Consider the following 13,641-nt stretch of genomic DNA (forward strand, 5'->3'; position numbering starts at 1 on the left):
TCTCTCTCTCTCTCTCTCTCGTGTGTGTGTGTGTGTGTGTGTGTGTGTGTGTGTGTTGGGAGGTCCCATATGATATGAATATTGTTCTTAGACATTACTTTTTAAGCTTTTTCTAAGTTTGTATTCATTAGTAACGATCCATTGTGATAGGAAACCACTGTGCTTGGACCCTGAATAGTCTTGCCCTGTTGCTTACCTTGCCCGGAGTAGAAGGAGCATCCCGCTGTGAACTGAAACTTTGAACCTAAGTTTACATTTACTGCAGTAATTGTGTTTCCTGGTGCCCTTTCCTTTAGCAGGTGCCTAAGGAAGCATGCTGTAGCCACTTGTAGCTTAGAGGCAAATTTGCTGCCTTGTGAGGGTTGCGCTGGTGAAGTTTTAATTTTCTAAGTGGCTCAGAAGAACAAACCATTGGCCAGTGATGGCGAGTGCCTGTGATCCCAGCCTGGGGAAACCTAGCAGGAGACTTGAAATCCCTAGGTCCATCTGGGCTGCAGAGTGAGACCCAACTCTTCAGGGAAGCAAAGGAAGAGGCCCAAAGGGACCCGGATACCTCCGGTGTGCAGGGTTGGATGATTCCGGAGTGTTATTGTGGGTCCATGCAGGTGCTGCTTTTAGTCATCCATTCATCTATTTAGTTCATTTGAAACGTGATTTTAGCCAAACAGTGGTGGCACATTCCTTTTATCCCAGCATGTGGGAGACAGATGCAGGCAGATCTCTGTGAGTTCAAGGCTGGCCTGGTCTACAGAGTGAGTTCCAGGACAGCCATGGCTGAAGACAGAGAAACCCTGTCTTCAAAACAGGACAAACAAACAACAAAAAAAAAGTGATTTTTATAATCTAATGTCTAGTGATCATTTACATTTTGAATTTTTTAAATATTAAAACATTGGGGGGAATGTGTATTTTATGTGGGGGTATGTGCACCTGTGAATGCAAGTTCTCTCTTAGAGACCAGGTGAGGGTTAGGGTCTCCTGGTGCCGGAGTTACAGGTGGTTGTCAGCCACCTGGCATGGGTACTGAACCTAACCCTGGTCCTCTGCAAGAACAGTATGTGCTTTTAATGTCTGAACTGTCTCTCCAACCCCCAAATCTTCAAAATTAGACTAAAACCTGCATGCCATGCAAGGGTATTGTAAGTGTACAAACTGTGTGTGTGTGTGTGTGTGTGTGTGTGTGTGTGTGTTCCCACCTCTAAAGTAGGACACTTATTAGGAAAGTAATCCTAGGAAAGATTGGTAGAGGCATGGGAAGTCAGAGGAGTAGGGAAGCCTAGTTGTGCCTTATCAAATCGGGGCCATTCTGAGTGGCGCTGAAGCCCTAGGTAGCTATACGCACCAGGGTAGATGAATTAGGGGGTAGGAGAATGGTTCAAGTTGGTGACCACTCCCTGGGGGAGATGATAACCCTGGCACTTCCAGCAACACCCAGGTTCGGTGACAGAGCGAAGGCTCCCTGAAGTCTTGATTAAGTATAATTTGGACTACTTTGTTAGGAGTGAGGACACACACTACTAATATCGGCCTTAGAAGCTGAACAGTACTTAACTAATGCATGAATTTGGAAGAAATTCCCGACTAAGCAAGCTTTGAATGAATTTTGTCTTTCAACACGAGTCATCAATACTGGGATCCTTTTGGGGCGTTAGGTGGGGTGGGGTGGGGAGAAAAGATTTGTTTCAACTTACACTTCCTCATGGTTCACTGTTAAGGAAATTCGGGGAAGGAACTTGAAGCAGAAACCATGCTTGCTGGCTCATTTACTGGCTCATGCTCAACCCGGGTCCATAGTAGGATTCTCAGTACCTAATAAATTATAAATCTGTTGCCTACTTGATGAGTTTGAGAGTTGTAAAATGTTGTGTACACAGCCAAGCTATGGATCAGAGGGTTCCCCAGTTTACCAGCTGTGCATGTGCTATAGGTAGTTATTGTTTTACTTTCTATAGGTAATTGCTCCACCTTCTATAGGACGCATCCTGCCCACAGACATCGTTTGAAAGGACTTATGCTGCCGATGGTCCTCTGTGTCTACTTTCTCTCACTAGAATGTTGCACAGTGCCATCTGCTCAGCCAGGTTTAAATTGTAATTTCCTCTGTGTTAGAATAATGTTCCATTATGCTAATTAGTTACTGGAAGGAGCTGGGGGGTCTTCCTCTAAGTTTTTTTTTTTTTTTTTTTTTTTTTGAGGACATAAATAAAATGTTTTTTCAGAGAATAGAGCTTTCTAAGATATTTTTGTTTAGCATTTCCGTTTTTAAAAGTTCTTCAGCCATGCCATGAACATTAACATAGCTTTATCAACACATGGTATCTAAACTGGGCTGCATCTTAAATAGCTCACCCACGGGCAAGGCGTCATTTTAATGGGTGTCCTCTGTAGCGTCTAGCTGTCCCTTCCGAGGCTCCCGGTGGTCCTTTGAACCCACTTGAAGTTCACTGGGGCATGTTTTGTGGTTTTACAACTGAGCTTTTGTGTTGGCTCCTTGCTGTAGGGGGTCTGATTTCTGTTTAGGGTGTGAGACATCGCCTACTCACATCCCAGATGAGCTCTGCTCTGTAGACCTAGGTGAGTAGATACGCAGAACGTGTTAATATTCCCGTGCCTTAGGTTGGTGAATGCAGCATGCAGATATGAGAAAAGTGCATGTATTGCATTTGGACATCTTGTTCTATAACTTGCATTAGTTCAGGGTAACTGACGGAACTTCTCAAACCTCTGTGTTGGGGTCTGCCCTGTCCACCCTCGTCTGGCGCCCCAACAGAAATCAGGAACAAATGATGAGTCCTGGGATGAATAAAAGTTGGTACAATATGCACATTCAATCCTGTCGGTAATCACATCAAATATAAGTGAGCTAAATTTGTGTAATTCTTCTTTAATTCTGCACTTTCCGCTTTGTGTACTCTGAAGCTTTCATATTAAGTTGTAAAAATATCTCTACTGGTATGACTGCTTGGCACACACACTAAGGCTTACCACTGTAAACTGTACCTGGCAGGTATATTGGCTTACAGATACCCTGGAGGCAAAGGCAGGGGGCCAGCTTGAGGCCAGTCTGCCCCTCACCCCTTCCCCTTGCCCTCCACTCCCCTCCCGCCTCGGCATGCCTGTCTTTCTGTAACCCCCACTCCCCTCCCACACTGAGCTTACATTTGCAGATCCACCCTGTGTTCTTACTGCACTTGGGGGTGGTGAGTGGAATCGGGCGTGCCCACGGGGAGCTTAGGAATCTTCCCCTTGCTCCAGCCCAGCCTGCATTAATCTCTCCTCGTCTCCTTCAAAGCTGTTTTTATATTTCATCCAGCACCCAGTTTGCTCAATATAATCATCCTGCCAATGACCAGAACTGCAATTCCCAGGTGTTATTTTACTGATATAGTAGTCATTTTAATATTCAGCACTTCACTTGAAAACTTCTCAGTATTATTAACCCTTTTGCATAGTTACATTGACTGTGTCTTTATTTCTAACATATGTACACACACACACACACACACATATTTACAATATATACATTAGTTAACACAAACACAATTAAGTAGGTCTGTCTAATTGTCTTTAACTTTGTAAATATTTGCTGAAGTTTTGAGGAGCCTCTGTGTTTACCTGTCAATACGCAGTTATCACACCATCCTCTTCATGAGCACCGGTTTATCTGTCCTCCTATTGAGGAATGCTGGCTGTTTCCACGGTTTGTGCCTGTAAGGACTCCCTCTGGGAACATTTGTGCATTGCTCTTGGTTTGGAGGAAATACCACTGTGCTGAAGACTAATGTAAGCATTTGAAGCAACAATGACCAAGTATTTCTCAATGCGGTAAATGCATGCTAAGTCCCAGCACCAGCCCGCAAGAGAGCCTGTGAGCCCACAGCACTCGGTAGTCCTGAGATAGCTGTTTGCTAATTAACTGGGTGTGAAATCATGTCACACTGCTTTACATTCCTTTATTAGTGACACTTCTATTGGCTAAGAAGAAGTTCTTTCAGGAGTCTACTCAAGTCTTCCCCCTTCTGCTTCTTCCTGGCTTGTAGGAATTCTGTGTTTGGGAAGTGTCCTGTGAGCTCTAGCACCTGCCTGTGACCGCTTCTAGTTCATTACAGACATCTCTGTCTTTCAATCGGTCACCCCGCCCTCTCTCCTCCCGACTCTGTGCTCTACTACCCCATCCACCTTCCCGACTCAGTACCCTCCCCGACTCAGTACCCTCCCCGACTCAGTACCTCCCCCGACTCAGTACCCTCCCCGACTCAGTACCCTCCCCGACTCAGTACCCTCCCCGACTCAGTACCCTCCCCGACTCAGTACCCTCCCGACTCAGTACCCTCCCCGACTCAGTACCCTCCCCGACTCAGTACCCTCCCCGACTCAGTACCTCCCCGACTCAGTACCCTCCCCGACTTAGTACCTCCCCGACTCAGTACCCTCCCCGACTCAGTACCTCCCCCGACTCAGTACCCTCCCCGACTCAGTACCCTCCCCGACTCAGTACCTTCCCGACTCAGTACCTTCCCGACTCAGTCTCCCGACTCAGTACCCTCCCCGACTCAGTACCTCCCCAACTCAGTACCCTCCCCGACTCAGTACCCTCCCCAGTCCATGTTCCCTGACCTCGTACCCATCTTCCTCGCCATGTTACAGACACACTTGTTACTGTCGTCTTCTTAGGTTATGTGGAGGTGCTATGTGATGCATGGATGAACCTGGATAAATATTTAATAGTACTACATTTTATTATCTTAAAGAAGGGACTGGTTTAGTGAATTGGAAACTTTTTAAGCTGACTCCTTTTTGATAACTGTGGTCCAAGTGGTCTCAGACCTGAACGTCATAGCACTGGGCATCCTCCCGACCCGCATGCAGGCCAGACACGCCTGCCCACCACACTTGGGAAGCACGGGGCAGTTGCTGTCCTTAGCTTTGTTCTCGTGCAGCTGCCAATCAAACACGGGGCCTCCTGCTTAGACAGCAAGCTGCCACTGAGCTGCACTCCCCAGCCCCAAAGCTATTACATTCTACACAAATATAATGCTCTTGAAGATGAATGTCTGCTTTTCCAATTCAGTGAGCATCTTTTTCTTTTCCTTTTCTTTGTATTTTGATTGATTTTGGTGAGCATGTTTTTCTGATGTGGGCATTATTTTGTTGTACTGATATTCCCACATTCATAGCTGAGCCTTATTTGTGTTTCTGTATTATGTGTACATTTACGAGTGTGTGCGTGCGTGTGTGCGTGTGTGCGCGTGTGCCTGTGTGGGGATTCATATGTGTGCATGTGTGTGCGTGCTTGTGTTAGGAGCACTTTCCCGCCAGCTTGGTCCCACAGCCGCATCAGCACCAAATAACACAGAGACACTGTATTAGTTATGAAACTGTTGGCCTCTTACTAGCATTTCTTATTGGCTAGCTGTATGTTAAATATTAATTCATTTCTATCAATCTAAGTGTTTCCATGTCTTATCTTACCGGAGAGAGGGTCCAGACCTCTTACTCCTCTTGTGCCCTACATTTTGACTCTCTACTACATCTCCCAGAATCCTCCTTGTCTCCTAGTCCCACCTATCTTGCTTCCCTATAGGCCAACAGTGCTTTATTCATTAACCAATAAGAGAAACTTATTTACAGAATGCCATCTCCCATCATCTCTTTTCTGTCTAAATGAAAAGAAGAATTTTAACTTTAACATAGTAAAATATATAGCAAAGCAGTTATCAGATAAGAACTACAGTTAACAATATTTAGTCCATTAACATTAGGAATTAGAGAAAATGTTCTATCATCTATCCTATTTTTGTGAGTCTAAAGTCTTATATGTAACTTATTTTTAATCCTAACTAAGGAAAACTATAGCCATAACTGTCTGTCTTCAACTCCTTCAAAGACCACAGAAGGATAATATATAAACTCTAGAAATGACAGAGACATCTTGCTACCTAGACAGTCATCCAAAGTTCTTTTATAAATTGGCACATCCATCTTCAGCCCAGAGGCCATAGTGTATCTGGCAGACTTCTCAGCAATTCAGGAAATTTCAAACTGTCCACCTGTATTGGCAGTTTGTCCATCATTTTTCTCTGTGTCCTGCAGACTGTCTGGCAGACTCTTCCATGAAGCAGGAACTCTGTAGCAATGTTCATCTTGTTTCAGCTGTTACTTTTGAGTTTTCCAGCTTGTGTCATTATTAAACTTGTGTACCACATCTATGGACTGTGCCCACCCAAGGCCATGAACAGATCTTTGTCTGTCTGTCTGTCTGTATGTCTATTTTGGGGCAGGATTTCCAGGCTGGCCTTGATCTCAGAGATTGCCTGCCTCTGTCTCTGGAGTGCTGGGATTAAAGATATGTGCCACCACACCTGGCCATATTAATTTGTTCTTGAATTAATTCTTTAAACCCCTTGGTTGTAATCTAGCTTATTTATGCTTGGGTTTCTACTTGACTGTATGCATGTACTTGAGTATTATTGTGCTGGTTATATTCACATAAAATGATAGTGAAGTTTTATACCTTCTGAAGTGAGTAAAATTGTGGAATTCTTAGATAAAGTTATAAATCTGAATATGGCATGTCAGAAATTTGAAGTATTTTACCTATCAAATAAATACTTGTTCGTATCGTAATTTAGTAATAAGACAAAACAAAAAGTAGTGTTTCAGAACTGTGTGGATTTTGATAGAAAAAGTGGGCAGCACAGAACTGATTCCTAAAGCTGAGAGCAGACCTGTAAATGTATTTACGAAAACAGCGGAGCGCGAGGTCTGGGTGCTCGGAAACAGAGGGCAAAGGTCCCTCTTGAGCGCATTTCCTGTACGTCGTCATAGCTGTTCATTATACGGCAGTATCCTCAGCACGACTTCAGCTTTATCTAGGCCTGCTGGGAGAATGTATGTGGGTGCTGCCACCAAAAATGCATCAAAGAATGTGATAATCGGCTGCTCTCTTAACAGCCAGTGCTTTGATACGTGCAGGTTCACTTGATCTTTTAGCCAGTAAAAGCATGTGCATTCACCCTCAGTCCCAGCACCCGGAGGCAGAGGGAGGAGGAAGGATGTCTGTGAGTTCGAGGCCAGGCTGGTCTACAGAGCCAGGCAAGGGTACATAAGTGAGACCCTGCCTCGGTAAGGAAACCGAGCAGGAAAGCCATGGTCGACGGTGATGCCGCTTCAGAATAAGTTTCCTGTTGAGGTGGGACCAGATAAACAGAGATGCAGTGTGCAATGGATGCCACACAGAACTCTGTTTTTAAAACAGGTGTACTTGCTAAAACTGCTGTTTTGTTTTCCACAAAAAATATCAAAACTAAAATGAGGCTAACTCATTTTACTGAGTGGCTGTCATGATTAAAAGTTATGGTTAATGGAGCTGTAGCTCAGTTGAAGAGTGTTTGCCTGGCACACACAGCCCTGGGTTTGTACCCTAGTACCATGAAACAGAAAATCAAAGGCTTATGGATGATTTGTGTACACAGTTGGGGGCTGCTACAGCCACTCAGTACACTCAGTTCTTGGTAATTGTAAAGTGTGTGTGTGTGTGTGTGTGTGTGTTAGTTACAGTTACATTGAACTAACTGCAGATCAGATGTGTTTGGAAGACACATTCCTACCGATTATGTGCAGATTTGCTTGTTATTTGTCCCTCAAAGAATGCAGTGCGTCATCTAGTTACAGGCACTTTTATTGGGTTAAATACTGTTAAGTAATCTTGTTTTACTTCAAAGTGCTCTGTGCAAATACTGTGTAGTTATATGTAAGGAACTTGAACACCCAGGCGAGTACCGAAGCCAGCATCCTGTGCATAGCAGGAGACAATTGTCTGTTGGTCTGTGAGTCCTTTCCTTATTTAAACCTATGGTTAAACTGATACGTGAACTGAACACGTGGAAAATGAAGGGGACAGTGATTAGATGAGTCTGATACAAAACGAAGGTTCGCCCACACCCTCCTGGCCCTCAGCAGGCCTCCGTAGTACCTGATAGGGACCTAGAGCTCTGCAGAGCAATGGACACCATCCTAGCGGACTTTATGTTTTGCAGTTTGGGGGACTGAACCCAAAGCCTTGCGAATTAGGCAAATGGTTTGTCAGCAAGCTTTGCCCTCACCTCTCTGCTGGACTTTGAACAAGACCTAAATCCTCTCTTGTTGACTGGTTAGAGGCACGGACGGACGCTGGCGTGGGGTTACCCCACAGCAGGTGATTAAGGGATCCAGTCAGGTGAGCACCACGATGCTTCTGAAGGTCCCTGATCGCTGAGCGGAGTCGCAGTCTGAAGCAGAGTTAATGAACCCATGGGCGAGCCTGCGTCACTTAAAGCATGCAGTGGTAACGCCGTGGTCTTCTGTCCCTTCCCCAGATTGCGGCTGGAGTTTGCCCCCGATGAACAGGAAGATGATGAGTGATGCTAGTGACATGTTGGCAGCGGCGCTGGAGCAGATGGACGGGATCATAGCAGGTAAGCCACACCACGCCGTGCAGCCTGCCCTTCCCCAAGTCTCCTGCTGGCTCTGCCCTCTCCAGAGCTCTCCACAGTGCTCTCCACAGTGCTCTCTCCAGTGCTCTCTCCACAGAGCTCTCTCCACAGAGCTCTCTCCACAGTGCTCTCTCCAGTGCTCTCTCCACAGAGCTCTCTCCACAGTGCTCTCTCCATAGTGCTCTCTCCACAGAGCTCTCTCCACAGTGCTCTCTCCATAGTGCTCTCTCCACAGTGCTCTCTCCACAGTGCTCTCTCCAGTGCTCTCTCCACAGAGCTCTCTCCACAGTGCTCTCTCCACAGTGCTCTCTCCACAGTGCTCTCCACAGTGCTCTCTCTAGTGCTCTCTCCACAGTGCTCTCTCTGCTCTCTCTAGTGCTCTCTCCAGTGCTCTCTCCACAGTGCTCTCTCCACAGTGCTCTCTCCAGTGCTCTCTCCACAGTGCTCTCTCTGGTGCTCTCTCCAGTGCTCTCTCCAGTGCTCTCTCCACAGTGCTCTCTCTAGTGCTCTCTCCAATGCTCTCTCCACAGTGCTCTCTCTAGTGCTCTCTCCAGTGCTCGCTCCACAGTGCTCTCTCCACAGTGTTCTCTCCACAGTGCTCTCTCCAATGCTCTCTCCAGAGCTCTCTCCACAGCTCTCAGGACCCCAGGACTTTACTTTGCTCTGCTTCTCCGGTTCCATCGGTTTTTCTGATATTTTGTTGCAAATGTCAAAGACTTCACTCCCACCCCCAAGTCTTTTCATCACCCCACGGGGTCCAAGTCCCAGGTCGCCTGGCGTGCATGGCCCATGGGCCACACTGTGAGAGTGTGTTCTTTCCTGTTTTGTGAATGACCTGTTCCTACGCATCAGCGTTCAGGCCACAGGTGGTTCGGCTCCTCACTCAGACTCAGGTCCCTACCTCTGCCAACAAGATCTTTCCTGTGAAATGGCCACTAGGCACATTAGTGTCACACTGAGCTGAACACAAGCTGAAGCATCAATTAAGTGCATTCCCTTTCCTTTGGAGATGCCTCTAGTGGCCTTTAATCTGGCTTTCATTCGTCCTTCCCTTCCCTTCCTCTTCCTCTTTCTTCTCCTCCCTCCTCCCTCCTCCTCCTTCCTCCTTCTTTTTCCTCCTCCTTTTTTCTATCTGAAATTTCCTGAGCCTGAAAGAGTCCCCCAGGCCTCTCATGCTCTGTGAGTTCAATCCCTCCATCCCTCCCTCCTCCAGGTTTTACCTTTTCCTTCATCTTGTTGAGAAGCCTTCCTGTCTTGCTGCTTTTGTCTTGCTTTGATCTAATAAGTCTTCCACCTATGCTGCTGAGATGGAGCTGTGCTATAGTCCCCCATCTCTGGACCCCAGACTCTTCAGACACAGATAGTGTCCCCTTACCTGGATCCTCCTGGCTCTGTGGTGGAAGCGGAGCCGTGGGCCCTGACCCTCACCGGTGCAGCAGCTGATCTGGGGACAAACCCCTGAGCTGCACTGTGGTGGCCACACGTCACATCACAAGAGAAGTCTTGTGCATGCACCAGGCCCTGCTACAGTAACGAGAGGGTGGACTTGCCATCCGTTCCGTGGTCAGCCACAGCTGTAGTCGTGACATGTGTGTGTGTTTGCGCGCACGCGTGTGTGTCTGTGTGTGTGCGCATGCGTGTGTGCCTATGTGTGTGTGCGTGCAATGTATGTGCGTGCCTGTGTGTGTGTGCATGCGTGCGTGCATGCATGTGTGTGTGCGTGTTTGTGTGTGTGTTCTACTCTTCGCTTCTGACCATCATTTTCACCCACTGTTGGGGGCTTTGAGACCTGAGGTGGCTCTGTCCAGAGGCTCTTTCTCCCCTGAGGGAGCTGGCATGCATGTTCATTGTTCTTGTGTCCCTGGAGATGTAAGTTCACTTTACCACCTCTGTTTGGAGTGTTCTGTCCTTTTCTTGGAATATCTTTTTAAGGGGCTTTTTGTAAGTGAACCTCCGTATAGGGATGAACTTGATAGTGAAGCGCTCCATAACCAAATCTAACAATGGACCCATTAACTTTTAATATAGTAAAGTATTCTCAGCACTCGGGGGAGGCAGAGTCAGGCGTATCTCTGAGTTCGAAATCAGCCTGATCTACAGAGCTAGTTCTAGGACAGAGTCCAAAGCTATACAGATAAACCCTGTCTTGAAAAACCAAAAAAAAAAAAAAAAAAAGCATTCTTTTGTTTGGGGTTGATACATGCTTTTAAACAGTTTTGCATCTACAGAAGAAGTCAGGCCCATTCTGTTATGATTTCAGAAAGCAAAGCTAGGCTCTTACCAGGCACTAACCTCATACTCTTAAATACTGGAGGGGTGGTGCATCTGGAATATCATTTGAAGGCTGTACTCATTATATATTCTCCTAGATTAGGATGTTAGTTTCTTGACCCCTGTAGGACTTCAGGCCAGCCAGATGGCTCAGTAGGTAAGGGTTCCTGCCCCCAGGCCAGATGATCTTACTTCAGTCCCAGGGACGCAAATTTGTGGGAGGAGAGAGCCAACATTTCAGTTTGTCCTCTGACCTCTGTACATGCACTAAGACACATGTACATACTCAGTGACATATGTGCATATGCACGACAAAAACAACACACAAGTGTAATAATAATTAATTAAAATGTGGAAAAAGTTAGGGGCTGCCGAGATGGCTTACTGCTTTTGTATAGGATCTGGGTTTCATTCCCAGCTCCCAGTCAAATTACAAGAGCCTGTAATTCCAGTTCTGAAGGAATCAGACGTCCTGGTCTTGCCTCCACAGCCACCTGTATGCACGTGGCACTCACGGATTCATGTAGGAACAAGCGTGGTTTCATGCACACTGACAAATAAATGTTTATGAAACTTTTGTAGGAAATAATTTTAAAAATAGAAAAAGAAAGATTATCCAGGACCTATACCAAACTTTAAGTCAGATGTTTTGTGACTTGGTAGGACCTGAGCTTATTCCAGTAAGCAGTTATGATTCTACAACTGAAATAGGAAGGAGAAGAGAAATGACTATAAATGCATAGGGTTTAAAAAATAACTATATTTATATATTATATGGTATACACATATATGTTACATATATGTTACATATATATGTCTATGCTCACTTTGTTCTGTAACAAGATATATTAGAGTAGAAGATTATTACAGGAATATCAGATGATCTTAATGCTTGTAAGTGCTGGAACAGAACCTGCCGTCTTCAGGACTGTGTGCGTGTTTGTGTGATATGCATGTTTGCATGTCTGAAGGTTTGTGTATGGTGTGTGTGTACTATGATGTGTGTGTGTGTGTATACTATGATGTTTGTGTGTGTGTATGTGTATGATGATGTGTGTGTGCATGTGTATACTATGATGTATGAGTGTGTGTGTATGATGTGTGTGTATGTGTGTGTACTATGGTGTGTGTGTGTATTATGATGTGTGTGTGTGTGGACTGAAGTTGATGAGGTTTTCTTCCTTGACTTTCCCTGGTTCTTTGAAATAAAGGCTCTTGCTGAACCCTGAGCTCAGCCATTTCTGTCCACTTGTCCCAGGAATCTTGCTTTACCTCCCAAATACTGGAATTACAGGCCACAATAATTTTTTTTTCTGAGTCAGGGTCTTACTATGTAGTCTGACTGACCTAGAACTTGCTATGCAGACCCAGAAATCACAGAGCTCTGTCTTCCTCTGCCTCCCAAGTGCAGGGTCAAAGGTGCACACCACCACATTTGGCTTAGAACACCAAATTTTGAAAGTAATGCTAACCGGAAATTTCGTGCTAAGGCTATAGACAGAATGTAGAGGAAACTCTTTTATGTGTTTGCTCACATACACATAAGTACATATACACGCAGCGCACTGTGCATCACTACAGAAGAACATGACTCATTTTCAGGGAATCCGAGGACTTCACGTTGTCTAAGGTTCGTGTTTCCTGGGAGGCGTGGCCCCACCCCGACCAGTCATCCGCCTTGTTCTGTTCTCTGCCTGAGCCTACCATGCTCCTTTTCCTTCCGTACCCGGGCTGGCCTTTTCATTAGCATCTACCATCCACATTTACTGTTGATGGCATTGGTTTTTCAACTATGCAAGGTTTGGAGAGATTTACATGATATTTTTTTTTTTGGTCTTTTCCCTGTTCTTGTGTGCATTGCTGGTGACATCAGACTGGCTTGTCTTTTTCAGGTGTGGTGTTTTACCAAACTTAAGTCCTATTGCTCTCTCTGACTTTCTTTTTTTAACCAGGTTCTAAAGCCTTGGAATACTCCAATGGGATTTTTGATTGCCAGTCTCCCACCTCCCCGTTCATGGGAAGCTTGCGAGCTCTGCACCTTGTGGAAGATCTGCGAGGATTGTTGGAGATGATGGAAACGGATGAGAAGGAAGGGTTGCGGTGCCAGATCCCAGACTCCACAGCAGAAACGGTTATCGAGTGGCTTCAGAGTCAGATGGTAGGCTTCTGCGTGTCCCTTCTCTGTGCTGTTAATTTTCTCTTGTTTATTCCGGAGCTGAGAGCACAGACTAGCAGATCAAACAAGAGAAAAACAAAACAAAACAGAACAAATCAAAAACAAAAAACAACAAAACTTGCAAGGCAGAACAAAAGACCCAAGTTCCTCTCATCTCTAAAGACAGCTTAAATTTCTCATTTCATTTTATAGACATGAATATTTTGCCTGCATATGTATTCGTGTATCAAGTACATGCAGTTGCCTGTAAGCCCAGAAGAAGGTGTCAGATAGGGTGTGTGTGTGTGTGTGTATGTGTGTGTGTGTGTGTGACAACAGATGGCTGTGAGCCACCATGTGGGTGCTGAAAATCTAACCATCCTCCGAAAGGGCAGACAGTGTGCCTGTCATCCCCATCTCTCCAGCCCCTAAGGATGACTTTTGAAAAGACACTGTATTGTATGGGTGCCAACAAGTTACCCGATTCTGCCTCTGAAAATGGACCGGCTTTTAGTCATGTAAGTGACCTGGTATGCCTTAAAGCAATGTTCCTGTGAGGAAACGAAGCTCAGTGAGGTAGGGTGGGCCTCCTGTGAAGGACTCAGTGGCTGTGGTAAACAGAACCGTGAGTGTCTGAGGGATTCAGAAAGCAGTGAAGGTTTGTAGCTGCGTTTGAGGAGAAGCGCCCTCTAGTGGGCGGTGACAGTCATGTCACCCCCGCTTCTGATAGCTGCAGCTCGG

The 13,641-nt window shown here is 45.8% G+C and overlaps 1 protein-coding gene across 3 annotated transcripts in view; it reads left to right on the plus strand.

Moving 5' to 3' along the window:
- The first annotated feature begins 8,356 nt into the window (after positions 1-8,356).
- The window catches only part of Ppfibp1 (PPFIA binding protein 1), a 57,083-nt gene continuing 51,798 nt past the window's right edge, over positions 8,357-13,641 (plus strand). For all 3 annotated transcript variants that reach the window (XM_051173385.1, XM_051173386.1, XM_051173387.1), the window contains exons 1-2: positions 8,357-8,456; positions 12,698-12,903. In XM_051173385.1, coding sequence (XP_051029342.1) covers positions 8,381-8,456; positions 12,698-12,903 — 282 coding nt within the window. In that variant the 5' untranslated portion in view covers positions 8,357-8,380. The remainder of the gene's footprint in view (positions 8,457-12,697; positions 12,904-13,641) is intronic.

This window comes from Phodopus roborovskii, unplaced genomic scaffold, assembly GCF_943737965.1.
Source record: "Phodopus roborovskii unplaced genomic scaffold, PHOROB, whole genome shotgun sequence".
Lineage (NCBI taxonomy): Eukaryota > Metazoa > Chordata > Mammalia > Rodentia > Cricetidae > Phodopus > Phodopus roborovskii.